The 19,191-nt window shown below is 41.7% G+C and overlaps 1 protein-coding gene across 1 annotated transcript in view; it reads left to right on the forward strand.

The window, feature by feature from the left end:
- ALDH1A3 (aldehyde dehydrogenase 1 family member A3) overlaps positions 1–15,091 on the forward strand; it is a 50,079-nt gene extending 34,988 nt beyond the window's left edge. Inside the window, exons 8-13 of the mRNA XM_081964965.1 lie at positions 3,015–3,117; positions 5,671–5,855; positions 6,871–7,035; positions 7,828–7,985; positions 9,710–9,784; positions 13,726–15,091. Coding sequence (XP_081821091.1) covers positions 3,015–3,117; positions 5,671–5,855; positions 6,871–7,035; positions 7,828–7,985; positions 9,710–9,784; positions 13,726–13,798 — 759 coding nt within the window. The 3' untranslated portion in view covers positions 13,799–15,091. The remainder of the gene's footprint in view (positions 1–3,014; positions 3,118–5,670; positions 5,856–6,870; positions 7,036–7,827; positions 7,986–9,709; positions 9,785–13,725) is intronic.
- The last annotated feature ends 4,100 nt before the right edge of the window (positions 15,092–19,191 follow it).

The raw sequence follows: 19,191 nt of genomic DNA on the forward strand, positions 1-19,191 counted from the left end.
TGTCTAGAAAGAGTCCAGAAAAGAGCAACCAAGATGATTAGGGGACTGGAGGCTAAAACATATGATGAAAGGTTGCAGGAATTGGGCATGGCTAGTCTAGTGAAGAGGAGACAGGATAGCAGTCTTCCAATATTTGAGGGGTTGCCACAGAGAGGAAGGGGTCAAGCTATTTTCCAAGGCACCCGAAGGCCAGACAAGGAATAATGGATGGAAAGTGAACAAGGAGAGATTCAACCTGGAAATAAGGAGGAATTTTTTAATAGTGAGAACAATCAACCAATGGAACAGAATTTGCCTTCAGACGTTGTGGGAGCTTCATCCCTGGAACCTTTCAAGAAGACAGATGGACTGCCATCTGTCAGAAATAGTGTAGGGTCTCCTACTTGGGCAGGGGATTGGACTAGATGACCTCCAAGGCCCCTTCCAACTCTGTTAATCTGTAAGCTTCAATCTACAAAATACTTCCATTTTCCAGGAGAGCTACAAAAAAAATTTCCGAGGCATATATTTGCAAGTATTTCCAGATAGTCGGTTACAGATGGTTGCAATACAGATTCCTCACCTTTTTTATATTTTAAGTATTATAAAGAAATGACGAATGTGAGAAATAAATCAAGCCCGTTGCTGTTAAAGAATGGAAAATCAGAAACCCACCTGGGCCTGTTGTACCTTGCCAGAAACTCTTACCTTAAGGCTGTTTTGCATCAGGAGAGCCCGTTTGGTCTGTTCTTTCACCCTTTATGGGAAATCATCTCTCCAAAATGTTTGGCATTGGATGCAGGAAGAGGTTATTCGCATCGTCAAGTTTCTGCTTAACTGAATCTACCTGCAGATCAGCTGACACCTGTGGTTTTATTCGGGTTATTTGGTTTTATTCAGGTTCACTTAGGCTCTGAGAAGGATGGGCTCTCAAACGCCCCATCCGGAAACCTCATCCACTCTCCGCTTGGCAGTGTTTGGAGTTGAGGATTTAATGTCCTTGCCAGCCTCCTGTCAGTTCCCATCTGTTCTGGGCTTTCTGGCATGCTTGAGATGCCTGCTTGTAATTATGAGAAATTGCTGTCAGCACCAAAGGTCTGGCATTGCCTTTCGGTGGGGGATCTTGGCATGCAGCAGCACCATCTAATGGTTGAAACTTTGATGGTTGCGAAAGAGTCCGTCCCCCGTCCCCCTGATTCTGGGGTGTTGATTGTGAGGCAATTATTATCAAGGCAATCATTAGATGGCAAGCAAATGTCCAGGATCTCATTGAGAAGCCATGTATGGGTTTAATTGTCTAATACAAACACCAGAGTTGACATGGATGTTTGGATTTCGGGTGGCTAGGAATGTTTGCAAATTTTCCTCCCTCCCTCCCTCCCTTCTTTCTTTCTTTCTTTCTTTCTTTCTTTCTTTCTTTCTTTCTTTCTTTCTTTCTTTTTCTTTCTTTCTTTCTTTCTTTCTTTCTCTCCCTCTCTTCCTCCCCCTCCCTCCTTCTTTCTTTCTCTCTCTCTCTCTTTCTTTATTCCTCCCTCCTTCCTTCCTTCTTTCCTTCTCTGGGATGTCTACCTTTCTCCCAAGTGAGAATCTGCTCCTGCTTAATATTTTTGAGACTTCAGGCAGCCAGCTAGCTCAGCTCATCCAGCATGGAACATGCAATCAAACATTCCAAAAGGGTGCATGCCATTTCTGCTTGGACTAGGAGCATCTGTGGAACACAATGTGTTTTATCTTCAGGAATGTTTTTCATTCCTTTTACGTATCTTAACAGAATGTATAAAATGAACAACTGAATTATAATGCAGTTTTAATGGTTTATAAATTATAAGAGAGAGCCATGTTAGGCTATGATGCAAAAAATCCCTTTCTTTCTTTCTTTCTTTCTCTCCCCCCCTCTCTCTTTCCTTTCTTTCCTTCCTTCTTTCCTTCCATTTCTTTTTCTTCTTCTTGTAAATAACATTTCATTTCATTTCATTTATTCGATTTATAAACCGCCCCCTCTCCCCGAGGGGACTCGGGGCGGTGTACAGACAGGAATAAAATACACTATAGACAACAAAAGTACAAAATCACAGAAAAAACAAATTAACAAAAAGTCTGTACAATGATCATGAAATAAGCTAATAAGTAAAACCAATTAAAATACCCCAAAATTTAAAATTTAAAATACCGGCCAGGAGGGTCGGGGAATAAGTTATGATTATGATTATGATTGCGATTGGGTCAGGCCAGCTAATTGGAACAGGTGGGTCTTGAGTTTCTTACGGAAGGAGCGGAGATCAGCAATGATTCTAATATCGGGGGGGAAGTCGTTCCAGAGGGTTGGGCCCGTCACAGAGAAGGCCCTACTCCTGGGCGTCGCCCGCCGGCATTGTTTGGTGGATGGTACCCGGAGGAGTCCCTCTCTGTGAGAGCGAATTGGTCGCAGGGATGTATGGGGTAGGATGCGATCCCGCAGGTAACTAGGTCCTGAGCCATGGAGCGCTTTGAAGGTGATTTATATGAAAGGAATTTTTAAAAGAGGAAATACAATACCATCCTGATCAAATGGTTGTCCAGTCTCTTCTTGAAAGCCTCCAGTGAAGGAGCATTCACAACTCCTGGAGGAAAGCTATTCCATTGATTAATTGTTCTCCATCAGAAAATTTCTCCTTATTTCTAGGTTGGATCTCTCTTTAACAATCTTCCACCCATTATTTCTCGTCCTCTCCCTTTGGAAAATAAGTCAATCCCCTATTCTCCTTGACACTCTCTCAAGTACTGGAAGACTCCAGGTACCCCCCCCCCATCCCCAAATCCTTCTCTTCAAGAAGTTCAAAAATAGTTTTCAGGTCGATTCTGCCTAATATTAGGAAATGTACATAGCCTTTGTCAGACATAAATATCAATATATTGGGGGATGTCAGCTGTTCTTGAAAACAATCTTAGCAAATTCCTAAATAGCGGTTTCTCTGGCTGAACAAAATATTCAGAACAAGGTTCTCTCAATTTTGTGGGGCAGAGGCTAAGACATCCCCCCCCTTTTTTTTGTGCAGGTTGGAAAGCTGATCAAAGAAGCCTCTTCGAAAAGCAATCTCAAAAGAGTGACTCTGGAGCTGGGCGGGAAAAATCCTTGCATTGTCTGCGCAGATGCTGACTGTGAGTGAGATCCGATTGGGAAATTTCTGTTACCGCTAGCCTGTGTTTCTCCTGGTCTTTCAAAATAGCATGCAGAAGCTGGGAAGCTGTATTGTTGGGGTGGGGAGGGGTTAATAGTGTGGGCAGGTGAAAAAGGGAGAGAGAAAAAACCCATGATTATTCGGACTTTAGGGTTGTCTGTCTGTCTGTCTGTCTGTCTGTCTGTCTGTCTGTCTGTCTGTCTGTCTATCTATCTATCTATCTATCTATCTATCTATCTATCTATCTATCATCTATCTATCTATCATCTATCTATCTATCTATCTATCTATCTATCTATCTATCTATCTATCTATCTATCTATCTATCTATCTATCTATCTCATCTGTGTGTCTATCTACCTACCAATCTCATCTATCTATCTGTCTATCTGATCTATTTTATCTGTCTGTCCGTCTATCTCATCTACCTACCTTACCTACCTACCTACCTACCTCATCTGTCTGTCTGTCTGTCTACTTCATCACTCTATCTGTCTATCTATCTATCTCTTCTATCTACCTATCTACCTACCTACCTACCATATCCTATCTATCTATCTATCTATCTATCTATCTATCTATCTATCTATCTATCTATCTATCTATCTCATCTATCTATCTCATCCATCCATCCATCCATCCATCCATCCATCCATCCATCCATCTGTCTCTTACCTTTATTATTTTTACAAATAATTCAAGGCATTGAACATAACCAACATACCTTCCTCCTCCTATTGTCCCCACCACAACAACCCTGTGAGGTGGGTTTGCCTGAAAGAAGGCGATTGGTCCAAAGTTACCCAGCCAGTTTTTATGCTGACGGCGGGACTAGAATTCACTGTCTCCCATTTTCTAGCCTGGTGCCTTAACCACTAGACCAAACTGGCTGTGGTACTCTTTTGCAGTGAGTATAGGATGGATCTATGCTGCCTTAGAAGTTCAATTTAAGGATGCAGAAGATGTTGGTTGTGTTCGCGTTTACATAGGCGGTCCCCAAAGTTTGCATGTTTTCATTGTCACAAAGTGAAGCATGGTTGGAAAAAACCACCTTTTTCCGAATTTTGTAATGTGGCTGCTCAGCCAAAGATGGATACATAAAAATCCTATTCAGAATTCTGAATGGAGGAACTATGTCTCCATAGGATATAGCAGTGACGTGCGGTGAGGTTTATGGCTGGTGAGGCTGGTGACATCATCAGGAAGGCGGAGAATGGGACCACATGTGCAGGAGGCTGAGGCAGCCTCAGCCTCCTGCACACGTGGTCCGATTCCCTGCCTTCCTGAGTCAACATGAAGGGGACCGTGGAGCGCGAGCCAGAGCGTGCTCCACGGTCCCCTTCATGTTGACTCAGGAAGGTTAGTTGTGCCTTTTCCCTTTTCCCTTTTCTTTTTCTTTTTCTTTTCATGATGAGAGCGGTGAGGCTCTGCCTCCCCTGCCTCACCTGACTGCACGTCCCTGGGATATAGATATTATGCCTTTCAGTCAGTATTGATGCCCATTTGGTCCCTGCAGTTTTCTTGGCAAAGTTTCAGAAGTAATTGTGGTTGCTAAGAGAGAACGACTGATCCAAAGTCACCAGCTAGTTCTATGCCCGAGATGGGACTAGAACTCAAGAGTTTTCTGATTCTAATCTGGTATCTTAACCACTACACCAGCAGTTCCCAACCTCTGGAGCACCAGGGACAGGTTTTCCGTGGAGAAAGGGTTTTCCATGGACTGGAGAGGGTGTGGTTTCATGTGTTGCCTGCATCCCACGGATGAGGCTTCATTTGTTTGCGTGGTCTGGTTTTTAGCTTGCCGCAGCCCCGGTACCAGTCCCCAGGGGTTAGGAACTCCTGCACTTCATCAAAATGCTTCTCCAAACTTGGACATGTTCCTGCAATTTTCTAGGCAACATTTCCAGAAGTGGCTTGCCATTACCATATTCCTGGGGCCGATAAAGAGAGACCGGCTCCAAATTATCCAGCTGGTTTTATGCTTAAGGCAGAACTAGAACTCCTGGTCTCCTGGTTTCTAATGTGTCCTCAACCCCTAAATCAAACTGGGTCTCCCATGGGAAAAGTGCCTACTCTTTCTTCAAAGCTGTGCAAATCTAATTTTTTAAAAAAATTAAAAAAAAATTAATATCATCATTCCACCTTCAGTTCAACTGTGTGTTGTCTGGGTATAAATATCTATGTTAAACAATAATCAACATCACAACATCCTTCATTAAATTAATATTGCTTCTGCAATCTTTAACATAATAATACTCCACATATTAATTCTACAATGTTAGCATCATAATATTCAACTTAGTCCCACTATTTACTTATCTCTTTTAACATCTCTTCTTTATTTTGTTTCCCCTATTTCTAAAATAGAAAATAGTAAAATAGATCCCATACCTGCAAACCCAAATTCTGCTTGTAAAGACACCAATTAAAATGCTACAAAGGGGGAAAAGTTACCCGTATCAAGCAGTTTGGGGATATTGCAGCTGCCTGCGCTAATATATTTTTAACTCCTTTCTCTCGGACATCTTTCCAGTGGACTTAGCTGTGGACTGTGCCCACCAGGGTGTCTTCTTCAACCAAGGTCAATGCTGCACAGCGGCTTCGCGTGTTTTTGTGGAAGAGCAGATATACCCAGAATTTGTCAAACGCAGCGTGGAATATGCAAAGAAGCGACTCGTGGGAGACCCGTTTGATTTCCAAACGGAGCAGGGACCACAGGTATTATATTACGTTGGAAGAACTGTCATGGCTAAGTTGGAACTAGAACTCGCCATCTCCTGGTGATTGGCCCCCCAAAGTTAACCTGCTGGCTTTCATGACTAAAGTGGAGCTAGAACTCACAGTCTCCCAGTTTCTAGCCTTAACAATTAGACCAAATTGGCTCTCTTAAATATAATATTACAATACAATACAATAGCAGAGTTGGAAGGGACCTTGGAGGTCTTCTAGTCCAACACCCTGCCTAGGCAGGAAACCGTATACCGTTTCAGACAAATAGCTATCCAACATCTTCTTAAAGACTTCCAGTGTTGGGGCATTCACAACTTCCGGAGGCAACTTGTTCCACTGATTAATTGTTCTAACTGTCAGGAAGTTTCTCCTCAGTTCTAAGTTGCTTCTCTCTTTGATTAGTTTCCACCCATTGCTTCTTGTTCTACACTCAGGTGCCTTGGAGAATAGTTTGACTCCCTCTTCTTTGTATGTTCCTTTTGTGGGTTTCATCCCACCAAGTTTCTGTAATGGCAACAATATCGTATCTGCCCTCATTTACTTGAATTTCTAATTCGCCCTGTTTATTCCTCATACTCTGTGCATTGGTGTAGAGACATTTGAGTCCATTTTGATTGACCCTGTGTTTACTGTCTACATAACCTGTGTTATGCCTGACTGCCCCTATTTTCTTGCCACTTGTGTGATTCCTGCACATGGTATGGCACTCACTATTAAATGCTTGGTTTTGCTTGACAGCAGGAGTGATAATCTTACCCGCACAAACATCTATGTTAGATGCACTGATAACCCTATGAATTGCTGGGGACAGAAATGTTCTGTATCATTTAATTCTCTGTCCCCGCTGTTTAAAAATAATTATTAAATGTTAGGTGTGTTATGTTTTCCATGAGGAAGACTCTCTTAAAGCATGGATGAGAAATAAGCCCCATGTTGATCTGTGTGTTACACTATTACCATCCATTTCTAGTTCGATAAAGAACTTGTATCTTTATTTTGATAGATCGATCAGCAGCAGTTTGACAAGATCTTGGACCTGATCGAAAGCGGGAAGAAAGAAGGTGCCAAGCTGGAATGTGGCGGTTTAGCGATGGGCGATTGTGGTCTGTTCATCAAACCCACCATTTTTTCAGAAGTCACAGACAACATGCGAATTGCCAAAGAGGAGGTATTTATTTATCTATTAAACACATTTATGTTACCTCCCAACTCACACACAGTGACAAGGACAATTGTAGATGTATATTTGGGGTGGTTAACAAAGAACCCATTTTTGTTCCTAATTGTGGCCGTTCACCCTTTATAAAAAAAAAAAAAGTAAAGAGGCATGTGGATCAAAGTAAAATATTAGGTGTTTCTCGCCAGGTGCTTTCCAAAATGTTTTGGAACTTCAGTTCACAGAATTTTGTCCAGTTGTGAGAACACAACTGAAGTATACCAGATGGGAATGCCACACAATGTTTGGACAAATAGTTGCAGAAGTTGAAAAGAGTTGACTGAAATGGCAAAACTAACCATTCTGGTTAGAGAAAAGAATATCAGTACTTTTGTGTCTGCATGGAAAGCACTGCTGAACGTAGTGCTTGAAGTGGAAAAGAATAAAACTTTGATTTGGGGTTTTATTGATTAGATTGATAGCTCCTCATAGAAACGGCTTGTTTGTATTATTACGAAAAATCAAATAGTTGTGATTTGATGTTAATGCCTTACTTCGCTGCAACAGAGAGAGTTTCTTTTTCTCTTATCCGCCCTCCCCTCTCTTCCCCTTCTTCCTCCCCACCATTTTCCTATTTCCTATTTACTTTTGTATTTTGCATTTCTTTTATCTTATAACCCAATAAAAATGTTAAATGTGGGAATGCTGCACGATGTGATTCCTGAATATCCTGGGTATAAAAGGCAATCCTTTAGGTAACTCAATTTATTCATCTTCTGATGGCCGTGATTTTGATGTCAATAGATTTTTGGACCTGTGCAGCCCATCACAAAGTTTAAAAGCCTAGAAGAAGTCATACAGAGAGCCAATAATACAGAATATGGACTCACAGCCGCGGTGTTTACGAAGAACTTGGATAGAGCTTTGACATTAGCATCAGCACTACAATCTGGCACTGTCTGGTGAGGGGCAATTTTTTTCCTTTTCTGCAGAAAGTCACTTCGTTAAGTAATTACAGTTAAATCTGATTGCAGCAGTGGTAGGATTCAATTTTTTTACTACTGGTTCTGTGGGCATGGTGGGTGTGGTTTGGTGGGCATGGCAGGGGAAGGATACTGTAAAATCCCCATTCCCTCCCCACTCCAGGGGAAGGATACTGCAAAATCCCCATTCCTTCCCACCCCACTCCAGGGCAAGGATACCGTAAAATCTCCATTTCCACCCCACTCCAGGGAAGGATAATGCAAAATCTCCGTTCTCTCCCCAACCCACTAACCTGCTTTCCAGCTCTGTTCTCCTATGCAGGGCAACAGAAGAAGACCCAGCCAATCAACTGGGACTTGGGAGGCAATGAATAGATGGGGGCGGGGCCAGCCAGAGGTGGTATTTGCTGGTTCTCCGAACTACCCAAAATTTCCACTACTGGTTTGCCAAAAGCGGCCAGAACTGGCTGAATACTACCTCTGGTTTTCAAGGATCATAGACAAAATTATGTCCCTGTCCCGTCCTCCTTATTCTAACCTTAGAATACAGTTTTAAGTTTCTGGGTGTTATCATAAAAGAGGACCTGACCTGGGGCGCTCACATTGCAGCACTGGTCAAAAGGGATTATTCTATCTGAGACTTCTCTAGAAACAACAACCGAATAGAAAACTGCTGGTGACCTTCTATTGATGCGCCATAGAGGGTATTTTAACTTACTGCACCTGTCTATGGTTTGCCAATTGCACAGTGGCAGATAGGACAGCGCTCCAGAGGGTCAACGTCATTGCCCAGAGGATCATGGGTTGCCCTCTTCCCTCTTTGGAAGAGCTTTATAGCTCCCGCTGCCTTAATAAAGTTCAAAACATCCTTAAAGATCCATCTCATCCTGGGCACCCTTTTTTTAAAAAACTATTACCATCTGGCAGACGGTACAGGATAATAAAAGCAAGGACAAATAGGCTGAAAAACAGCTTCGATCCCAGGGCAGTAACTATGTTGAATACTACTGTATGCAATAATCTATTGTATTAATGCAATATCAAGGGTTTTCGATTCAATTGTATAGAATGTGAAGGATGTGTTTTTGTGTTTTAATTTTTATGTACATTGAAGATGGCATTTAATTTTGCTGTACAAGGTGCAATGTCAGTAAAGTACTACTGCTATTATTAAGCTGTTTTGCCTAGTTCAGGGGTGTCCAAACTTGGGAACTTTAAGACTTGTGGACTTCAACTCCCAGAATTCCCCAGCCAGCATGGCTGGCTGGGGAATTCTGGGAGTTGAAGTCCACAAGTCTTAAAGTTCCCAAGTTTGGACACCCCTGGCCTAGTTAATACATGAAATAAATTTATATTAGTTAATACTTATAAAAGAATAGGGATGTAAGGTTAACACAGAGGTGGATTGCTCCAGGATCAGGCGAACCAGTAGTGGTGGCGGTGGGAGGCTCCGCCCACCCACCTGCCCGCATGCACAGAAGCATCCCACGCACAAGGACGAGCAAACCGGTAGCCCCAGGATTTGCAATCCACCTCTGAGTGCAACACACTAAGCCATGCTGTAGCTTGTTTGGCTGTGTCTAAGTATGTTTCCAGATGTGGTTCCTTCAGGAAAACATAGTTAAGCACACCAAGGCTTGGCTTAGAGTGTAAGCTCTTTCCAAGCAGCAGAGCTGTATTATTCATCTCTTTGTTTTTCACAGGATCAATTGCTACAACTCCTTCTTTGCACAAGCTCCCTTCGGCGGTTTTAAAATGTCAGGAAACGGCCGAGAATTGTAAGTCTGGTTTTTGTTTTTGAAGAAAATTAAGCTGGAGAGTGGCAGGAGGCTTTGTAGGAGCCTGGAGAGGGTGAAAACTGCCTCTCTCCCACCCCGCAGGCCCTCCGGAGGCTGCAAATGGCCCATTTTCCAACTTCTGGGTTGCCCATAGGGGCGTTTTTCTTCCTCTGAAGGCTTCAGAGAATCCTCCTGAAGCCTCTGGAGGGAGAAAAACAGCCCAACACGCCAACCGGAGAGTCCATTCTCGAACTTCCAGTTTGCACATTGGGTTGTTTTTCACCCTCCAGAGGCTTCCCTGAAAACGGCCCAAACTGAAGGCTGAAATCAGCTGGCCAGCGCATGCATGCATGCTGGAGCTGATAGGGCAATGCCTCCCGTGCCCTAAGAAATGGCTCCGTGTGCCACCTGTGGCACATATGCCATAGGTTCGCCATCGTGGGCTTAGAGGGTTTTGTTGCCTTGCCTGGACATCTGGTGTTCCTTATTCTCATGTGCCTCTGAACCTTGCAATTTGGATGAGCTGTTCATATGCCGATCTTCCCCCCCCCCCAAAAAAAAGTGAATTATTTCTCATTAACCTGTACGTAGGTCCTAAGCCTTTGATCCTTAGGGTGGCATTTTTATTTGCATCCCATCCTTCATTTCACCAAAGTAATATACAGAAAAAATGATAAGCTCCTAAAGATATCGTTTGAAAGCCAGTTTGGCTAAGGCACCTGGCTAGAAACTGGACCATGAAATCAACTGGGGGACCTTGAGCCAGTCCTTTTTTCTCAGCCCTAGGAAAGAGACAATGGCAAGCCACTTCTCAAATTTTCCAAGAAAACTAAAGGGGTTCTCTAGACAGGAGACAGGCTTCAACAAAAGTCCAAGACTGATTTGAAGTGTAGGTAGGTACATAGCTGGCTGGGTAAGTAGGTGAATGAGTGAATGGAGACAGACAACAGATAGACAGGAAGACAAACAGACAGATGAATTTGAGAATGGAGGATAGAATGGATCCTAAAGGAGAGCATAACTTGCTGCTGACTGCCTGAAATGTTATTTATTTTTATTTTATTTTATTTAGTTTGTCAAACACGTACAAGATAACAGGTACAAGGTAACAGGTATAAGTATAAACGTGGACATAAGCACCTGAAATGAGTACAAATAGATGGGGACAGTAGGACAGGAATGGAAGGCACACTGGTGCACTTATGCACACCCCCTTTAGGGACCTCTTAGGAATGGGGTGAGGTCCACGGTAGACAGTTTAAGGTTGAAGCTGTGAAGGTTTGAGGATGTAACAAGGGAGTCAGGTAGAGCATTCCAGGCGTTGACCACTCTGTTGCTGAAGTCGTATTTTCTGCAAGCAAGTTTGGAGCGATTTACCTTGAGTCTGTACCTATTGTTTGCCTGTATATTATTGTGGTTGAAGCTGAAGTAGTCGTTGACAGGTAGGATGTTGTAGCAGACAATTTTGTGTACTATGCTTAGGTCAGACCATAGGCATTGTAGTTCCATGTTGTCCAAGGCCAAAATTTGGAGCCTGGTGGCATAAGGGATTCTATTGGGAGCAGAGGAGTGGAGTGCTCTTCTCGTGAAATTCATATTCTCTTTCTTTCTTTCTTTCTTTCTTTCTTTCTTTCTTTCTTTCTTTCTTTCTTTCTTTCTTTCTTTCTTTCTTTCTTTCTCTCTCTCTCTCTCTCCCTCCCTCCCTCCCTCCCTCCCTCCTTCCCTCTCTTACAGACACACACGCAATGTTATTTACAGTAATAAAGGCAGGAAATAAACTTATTACCATATTATTCACCGTGATACATGTTCTCCAAACAACTAATAAACAGAAAAGGCTCTTCCTTGTCATCATATAAGGTACCAGTAATACTTAAGAGAAAAAGGTTGTTAAAGCAATTGCCCCTAATTGGATCCTTTCAGATCTGTGAATTGGGATTGTTGCATTTCCTTGTGAGCCATAACCATTGCCAAGAATCCTGGGAGTTGACAACCCCACATCTGGGGAACATCAGGAGAAAACCAAGGAGAAGGAAGTTAATTTAGGGAGGCATATGTTCACACAGGTGGATTCCGAGGCATGTATGAATTTTAAAGCTAATCATATTTGGCGCCGGGATGCACAAGCCAAGGTTTTTAGAATGATTTCCTACACCCTACAAACTTAAATATAATTCGAATGTTCAAAAATTGTTCTTGGCTCAAAGGAGTCTTCCAGGGGACGCTGCTGAAAGTGTGCATTAGTGTGTTAAGCCTACATGTAACATGTGCATGCATCTCAGTGTCAGAGAATGGACATTTGTGATTCCATTTTGTTTTTGTTCTGGGACAAAAAGTCAGATATAGAGATAGATTTTGAAGAACACCACCATTATTTGACCCTCAGGTGTTCTGAAAACAAAAGGAGTTGAAGTGTGACACCAAGACAGTTTATTTTCCTCTTTGGTTCTGAAGGGTTGTCATCCAAAGCTCATCTGCTTTTTCATGCCATTTCTGGAAAGGTTACCGTCTTATAATCATGAGTGGCATTTTAAGCTTAGTGTCAGGCCTGGAAGCCATCTTTTGCATTGGGCCTTCCGCCTGCCACATTTACTGCTGTGGGAAAATGGGAGCGGCGATTATATGGAGTATGGGATATATATATATATATATCACTCACACACACACACACACACACACACACACACACACACACACACACACACACACACACACACACATATATATATATATATATATATATATATATATATATATATATATATATATATATATATATATGTTTGTGTTATATTTGTACTGATAAATAAATAAAGGGATGCCTGCATGGTCTTCTGTGATAAGCCGAAGGACAGAAAGAGGGAGTAGTGACCTTCCTCCCATATTTAGTCATACCAGGGGTTGTAACACAAATAAATAAATTATATATATATATATTCGAATGTTCAAAAATTGTTCTTGGCTCAAAGGAGTCTCAAAGGAGTTATATATAATTAGCAGGGGTTGTAACACAAAATACATACCTATTTCCCTGGCTCAGCTGATAAGGAGGAGAGCCTGTGGCTTAGTGGCTAACAAATCTGCCTAATATGTAACACAGCCCAGGTTCAAATCCCAGTAAGGGTACGGCTAGCTGATGAGAGCTAAATAGCTTGAAATAGATGTATACTAGTCTCCCTTTATTTATTTATCAGCACAAATACAACACACACACACACACACATACACATAACACACACACATATATATAGAGTCAAAATAACATTCCTTTCTCAGAGAGTCAAGGACATCTTTCTCTGCACATGGAGTGGCGTGACTGGAAGGCATCTCCAGTTGGGACGGTGCCTGATTGGACCATGTGATGGACATGTGATTGCAGGAAAAATGATTTCAGCAATAGAACAGTAAATGTGTGGAACATCCTACCAGATCCTGTTGTTAGTTCCTGTAAACCCCCCCACCATGTACCTTTTACCTTACGCATTTCTTAAAGGTCTCTAAGGGAGCATGCATAAGCACACCAGTGTGCCTACCATCCCTGTCCTACTGTCCCATTTATATGTACTCTTTTTATGTGCTTATGGCTATGTTTGGCTTATTTATATCCATTTATTTGTGTCATTTTTCATGTGTTTTCATGCATTTCCTTGTACTTGCTGACAAACAAACAAACGAAGAAATGTGGGTGCTGGACAGGGACTTGAGCTTTCACTTGGGTGGGGAAAAGCTGGAAAACTTTCATCTTTGGGTTTCCACACCTATTACACCTCTAATAAAAGGAACTTTGGGGAACTTCAAGCCATGGAGTCTTCTTTCATTGGGGGCGTTTCTTGGAACCCTGATCTTTAGTACATTACGGTTGTGAGGAGAAAATATAGAGTGACTTTTTTGCATGCTGCAGTACTTGTATCTTAAAACTCAATTTTTTTGTTCCTCTACAGAGGAGAATATGCTCTCTCAGAATACACCGAAGTGAAGACGGTCACCATTAAAGTGTCCCAGAAGACCTGTTGAGCTATGGATGAACCGAGGCTAAAAATTCTGACACTCTGAATGTTGACTCATAACACGGATGGAGGGGCACTTGCCAGAATTGAAATGGGGGAAATTGGAATTTTTCCTTCCTTTAAAGAAAGGAAACCAAGCGATCTCCCCACCCCCACCACAAGATGGTTTTGTTGAGCTGCTCCTTCGAATTCAAAATTGATTGTTTTTTTTCAAAACAGATTTGGTCCAATCAGCTGCAAGATCTTTCCAGCGGTCTGGTGATCTTCCAGATGGGTTAGGACATGATTTCCCATAAATCCTACTCCTTTGGTGGTTGTGCTAGGAACTCTGGGAACTGAGGCCCAAAACATCTGGAAGAGTCAGACGAAGAATGAAAGACCATCGTGAAAGTATTTTCAGGTAGCCAAACTCCAGTCCATCCAAAGAGATACTGAGGTTAGGGAACGGATTTGCAAATGAAGTCCTGAAGCCATTTGACATTGTTTATATTTCTTCCCTTAGGACTGTTTTCCAAATTTCTCAGAAAATACTTTCATTGAGAGTGTTGAAGGCTAGATGAAGGCAGTTTCTCCTTGCAATACCCCCCCCTTGTCTCTTAGTCTTTGTTCACATGACTTAGGGTTGCGTTTTTTTCAATTTAGCAATTCATCTCTGTTTTGGGGGGTTTCAGGCAAATATTTCACTATTGGCAAATAGTAATACAAATAAGGAAGGATCCCAGATGCTCTTGTGAGTTTCTTGTCCATTAACTTTGCCCAAGTACTTGCACAGACACATGGTTTTTTTCCTTCTGGATGGTGTACAAAAGCATTATAACACAGCTACAGTAATTGCCTCTCTCGTGTGCATTTAATGATCACTCTCTACAGTGCAATCTGGAATCATTGGTTTATTTTTCTAGAGACTCTTTTTGAAATAAATATATTCCACGTTGTGATTTCAAGCTTTTTCAATGTAATTATTGACGGTAACCGTATTTTATTATGGTTTTCTACACACTGAATTTTTCTTTTCTTTTCTTTTTTTTACTTTGGAAATTAAAATCTTAGGCACTATTGTAAAGTACAACCTTGTAGAGTCTTTATATTATTTCATTGCATGTTAGTGCTGCCTTTTGGTATGAAGTATCCTTAAATGTTTAAATATAAATAAATATATAAATATATCTATATATTTATAAATTAGAATGCAATTAATCTAATGTATTTTTATTGCTGATTGTACATGGAAATAATTTGCTTATTTTAAAAGTTACCTCTTGTAATAGTAGCACTACAGTTAATAAAATATAATTTTTACCATCCGACTTGCTCGTACCTGAGGGGAGATCCCATATACTGCAAAATATTTTTTTTAAAAAAAAGAATATTTAAACAATAATAAAGAAAAGAATAGAAACTAAACTCAGAAAGGACCAGAACAAGAAAAAAATAGAAAGTCTTGACCCTGCTTAGTTCTCTTAAGGATAAAAGCAGGAAGGGGGAGAGGGGATTCAGGTTTACAAGATTCTGTTACTGGATCTCTATAGGAAAAATACTAGGAGCTTTCATAAATTTAGTTTCCCAGTCTGATCTTTTGATATCACTCCTGCAAGTCTGATTATGCCTCCTTGTAAGACTCTCAATGCAGGTGTGATGAGTGGAGGGCTATATAAGAGGGGAAGGGAAGGGAAGGGAAGGGAAGAGAAGGGAGGAAGGAAGGGAGGGAGGGAGGAAGGAAGGGAGATAAAAGGGGAAAGAAAGAAAAAGAAGTAGAAAGGAATAGAAGGTTTCGGGAAAACCCCCAGAGCCTGGGGAGAGTGAAAATCCCCCCCCCCGTGCGCAGGAGTCGCTCGCGCATGTGCAGGTGGGTTGCTCGCACGGGGGGGGGGGCTATCAAGTGCATGCACACAATTTTGGCACACCTTTAGAAAAACTTTAACCATCATTACTATAGGGTCTCCTGCTTGAGCTGGGAGTTGGACTAGAAGACCTCCAAGGTCCCTTCCAGCTCTGTTCTCGATTGAAAAAGATCAGTGATATGGAGACTAGGAGCTTCAGCATGAACTTAGAAGGTGTGAAGCAGTCTCTTCTTGTGCCATATCCATCATTGGATGTTGGCGATGCTATTTTTATCAACAACCGCACGAAAAAGTGCTGTTGAGTTTTGTCCAAACCAGGCCTTCAGATTTTGAAGGCATGATGTTCTTCAAAGTTGCTCTTCTCCAGTTCTGCATGTTGTTTCTCCACCACCTTCCTTCCAGTTTAGGTGGATCAGTGCTCTACTATGATCTCATAATAACAGTTGCTTATTTAGAGAATAATTGAGACACGATGATAGATTTGGGAAATGCATTTGAATTCTTTGAAAGCAGTGCATGAGATTGATGGATTGCCTTCAAATATCCAGCATCCGGGATGCAAAGACGTCTTGTCTCCAGATACGTTGTTTTGCCTTAGGTCTCCTAGCTAGTAGTAGAACCAGTGATGGGTTTCAAAATTTTTTAGAACCTCTTCTGTAGGTGTGGCCTGCTTTGTGGGAGTGGCTTGTCAGCCATGTGACTGGGTGGGAGTGGCTTGACAGCCATGTGACTGAGTGGGAGTGGCTTGGCAGTTATGTGACTGGGTGGGCATGGGCAACTTGTAAAATGTGGTGAAACTCACTTAACAACGCTCTTGCTAAGCAACCAAAATGTTGGCTCAGAAACTCTGGCATTTGAAGCACGCAAGTCTTAAAGCTGTCAAGTTACAAGACCCTTGCACCCCTAACCCTTTAGAAAAAAAAAACCCAGCGGTGTTCAAACTTGACAGCTTTAAGACTTGTGGACTTCAACTTCCAGAATTCCTCCTCCAGTCATGTTGGCTCAGAAACTCTGGCATTTGAAGCACGCAAGTCTTAAAGCTGTCAAGTTACAAGACCCTCGCACCCCTAACCCTTTAGAAAAAAAAAACCCAGCAGTGTTCAAACTTGACAGCTTTAAGACTTGTGGACTTCAACTCCCAGAATTCCTCCTCCAGTCATGTTGGCTCAGAAACTCTGGCATTTGAAGCACGCAAGTCTTAAAGCTGTCAAGTTACAAGACCCTCGCACCCCTAACCCTTTAGAAAAAAAAAACCCAGCGGTGTTCAAACTTGACAGCTTTAAGACTTGTGGACTTCGACTTCCAGAATTCCTCCTCCAGTCATGTTGGCTCAGGAACTCTGGCATGGAAGTCTGCAAGTCTTAAAGCTGTCAAGTTACAAGACCCTTGCACCCCTAACCCTTTAGAAAAAAAAAAACCCAGCGGTGTTCAAACTTGACAGCTTTAAGACTTTAAGGTTTAGATAGTACCCTTAGAGGTGGGCGGGGCGATTGGTGAGCCAGCCAATCAGTGAGCAGCGGGCGGGGCAAGCTTGGTGCAGACGGGCTGGGAGAGGGAGCTGGAACCGGTTCTAAACGTCACTGTAGATTTGTGGAACCTCTTCTATAGAAGAGGTTGGAACTGGCAGGAACCCACCCCTCAGTAGAACCATCCTCCTCCTTTATTTATTTATTTATTTATTTACTGAGCGCTTCTAGACCGCCCCCTCTCCCGAAAGGGACTCGGGGCGGTGTACAGTCCATACAAGAAATACACCAAATAAATAATTAAATAATTGAACAGTTAAAATTGTTAAATAGGAAGATAGATATGGAGGAGGTCAAAAAGAAGGTTAAAAAGAACTGTACAGTTGAGTAAAGTATATAAATATAGTTTTGAAACCCCTAAAAGTATCCCATAAAATTAAATTTAAAAACAATTCCCCTAAAATACCAGTTAAGAAATATGTCTGCCAGGAGGTAACAGTTGTGATTGTGCCAGGCCAGCCAATCGGAACAGGTGAACTCCTTGGTTTGTCTAATCCAACCGAAGGACTTCCAGATATATTGGGATGGCTTCTTCTTCTTCTTGGGCCATATCCGTCATCAGACGTTGGCGATCATGTTTGCCATCCTATTTTTTATCAACAGCCACATGAAAAAGGGCTACTGAGTTTTGTCCAAGCCAGTTCCCTTAGATTTTGAAGCCGTAATCTTCTTCTTTTCCCTGTTCTTCTTCATTTGCCTTCAAACGTTCCTTGGAGGATTAAGCAAAGTATGCCATATTTTTCCAAGTGTTGCAGTCTAACTTCCACTTTTTTATGGTTCTGATGATTTCCCTTGGCTTTCCCAGGTGGCTTGGAGGCAGGTGTAGAGCAATGATCCCTTGTATGTCTTAAGAATCAGAACTTGACATTGTTAAGCACTTGCCAAGTAGATGATCACTCAAGGACATTTCCAAAGCTCCAGGCTACATTCTCCTGGGGCAACCATCCACAGCAGCCAGCATCTGTTAGCTGTCAAGAGCAGCAATCTGGTAAATGACTTAATGCTGGGAGAAGTAGCTGCAGTGGTGCATTTGATTTGCTCGTCACTCATAATGACGCCTGCATTTAGTTGTAACACTCTCGATTCTCACTTCTTTTGCTTTGATGGCAAGCAAGGCATTGCAAATAAAAACATGATTGATTCGCGTTGACTGAAAGGTTTTTAATGGATTTACATTGACACAACACAGTTATGCTTCCCTTGCCAGGAATTAAATTTATTTCTTTTGTACAGTGTCCTGATTTGAGATCTGCAAATTTTCTGGAAATTATATTTACAAATTGCTCTACTTGCTGAGTAGTAGTACTATCCCAGTTTTTAAAAGTTGTTTACAACCTTCATTAGTGCTTCTTTAACTTGTTTAACACACACACACACACACACACAAACATCTATCATCTATCTATCTATCTATCTATCTATCTATCTATCTATCTATCTATCTATCTATCTATCTATCTTTATTTCCCCCCCTCTCTCTCATCTCTCTCTCTAATCTATTTTATCTATCTACCATCTCTCTTTATCTCTCTTTCATCTCTCATCTCTATCTTTCTCTAATCTATTTAAATATCTATCTATCTACCATCTATCTTTATCTCTCTCTATCTCTCTGTCATCTATCTTTATGTCTCTCTATCATCTCTCTCTCTCTAATATATCTATCATCTATCTTTCTCTGTCTCTCTGTCATCCATCATCTCTCTCTCTCTCACTCTCACTCACTCTCTCTCTCTCTCTAATCTATTTATCTATCTATCATCTTTCTTTCTCTCTCTCTCATCTCTCCGTCACCTCTCATCTCTCTCTCTTTCTCTCTCTCTCTCTCTCTCTTGTGTCTGATCATATATTCTTTATGAAACCTGCTTGACCTAATATAATGGCAGCTGTGCCAGGGAAATAGGGAAATGAATTCTCCCCTGGTTGGGGAAACTGCACACATGCCAAATTCTTGCGGGCTTCTTAAATTTTAGAGGAGTGATTTTTTTTACCCTATGAGTAATCATGCAGCAATCCTATTCTCTCTATAAGAT

Source organism: Natrix helvetica (genome assembly GCF_964273705.1).
Source record: "Natrix helvetica genome assembly, chromosome: 12".
Taxonomy (NCBI): domain Eukaryota; kingdom Metazoa; phylum Chordata; class Lepidosauria; order Squamata; family Natricidae; genus Natrix; species Natrix helvetica.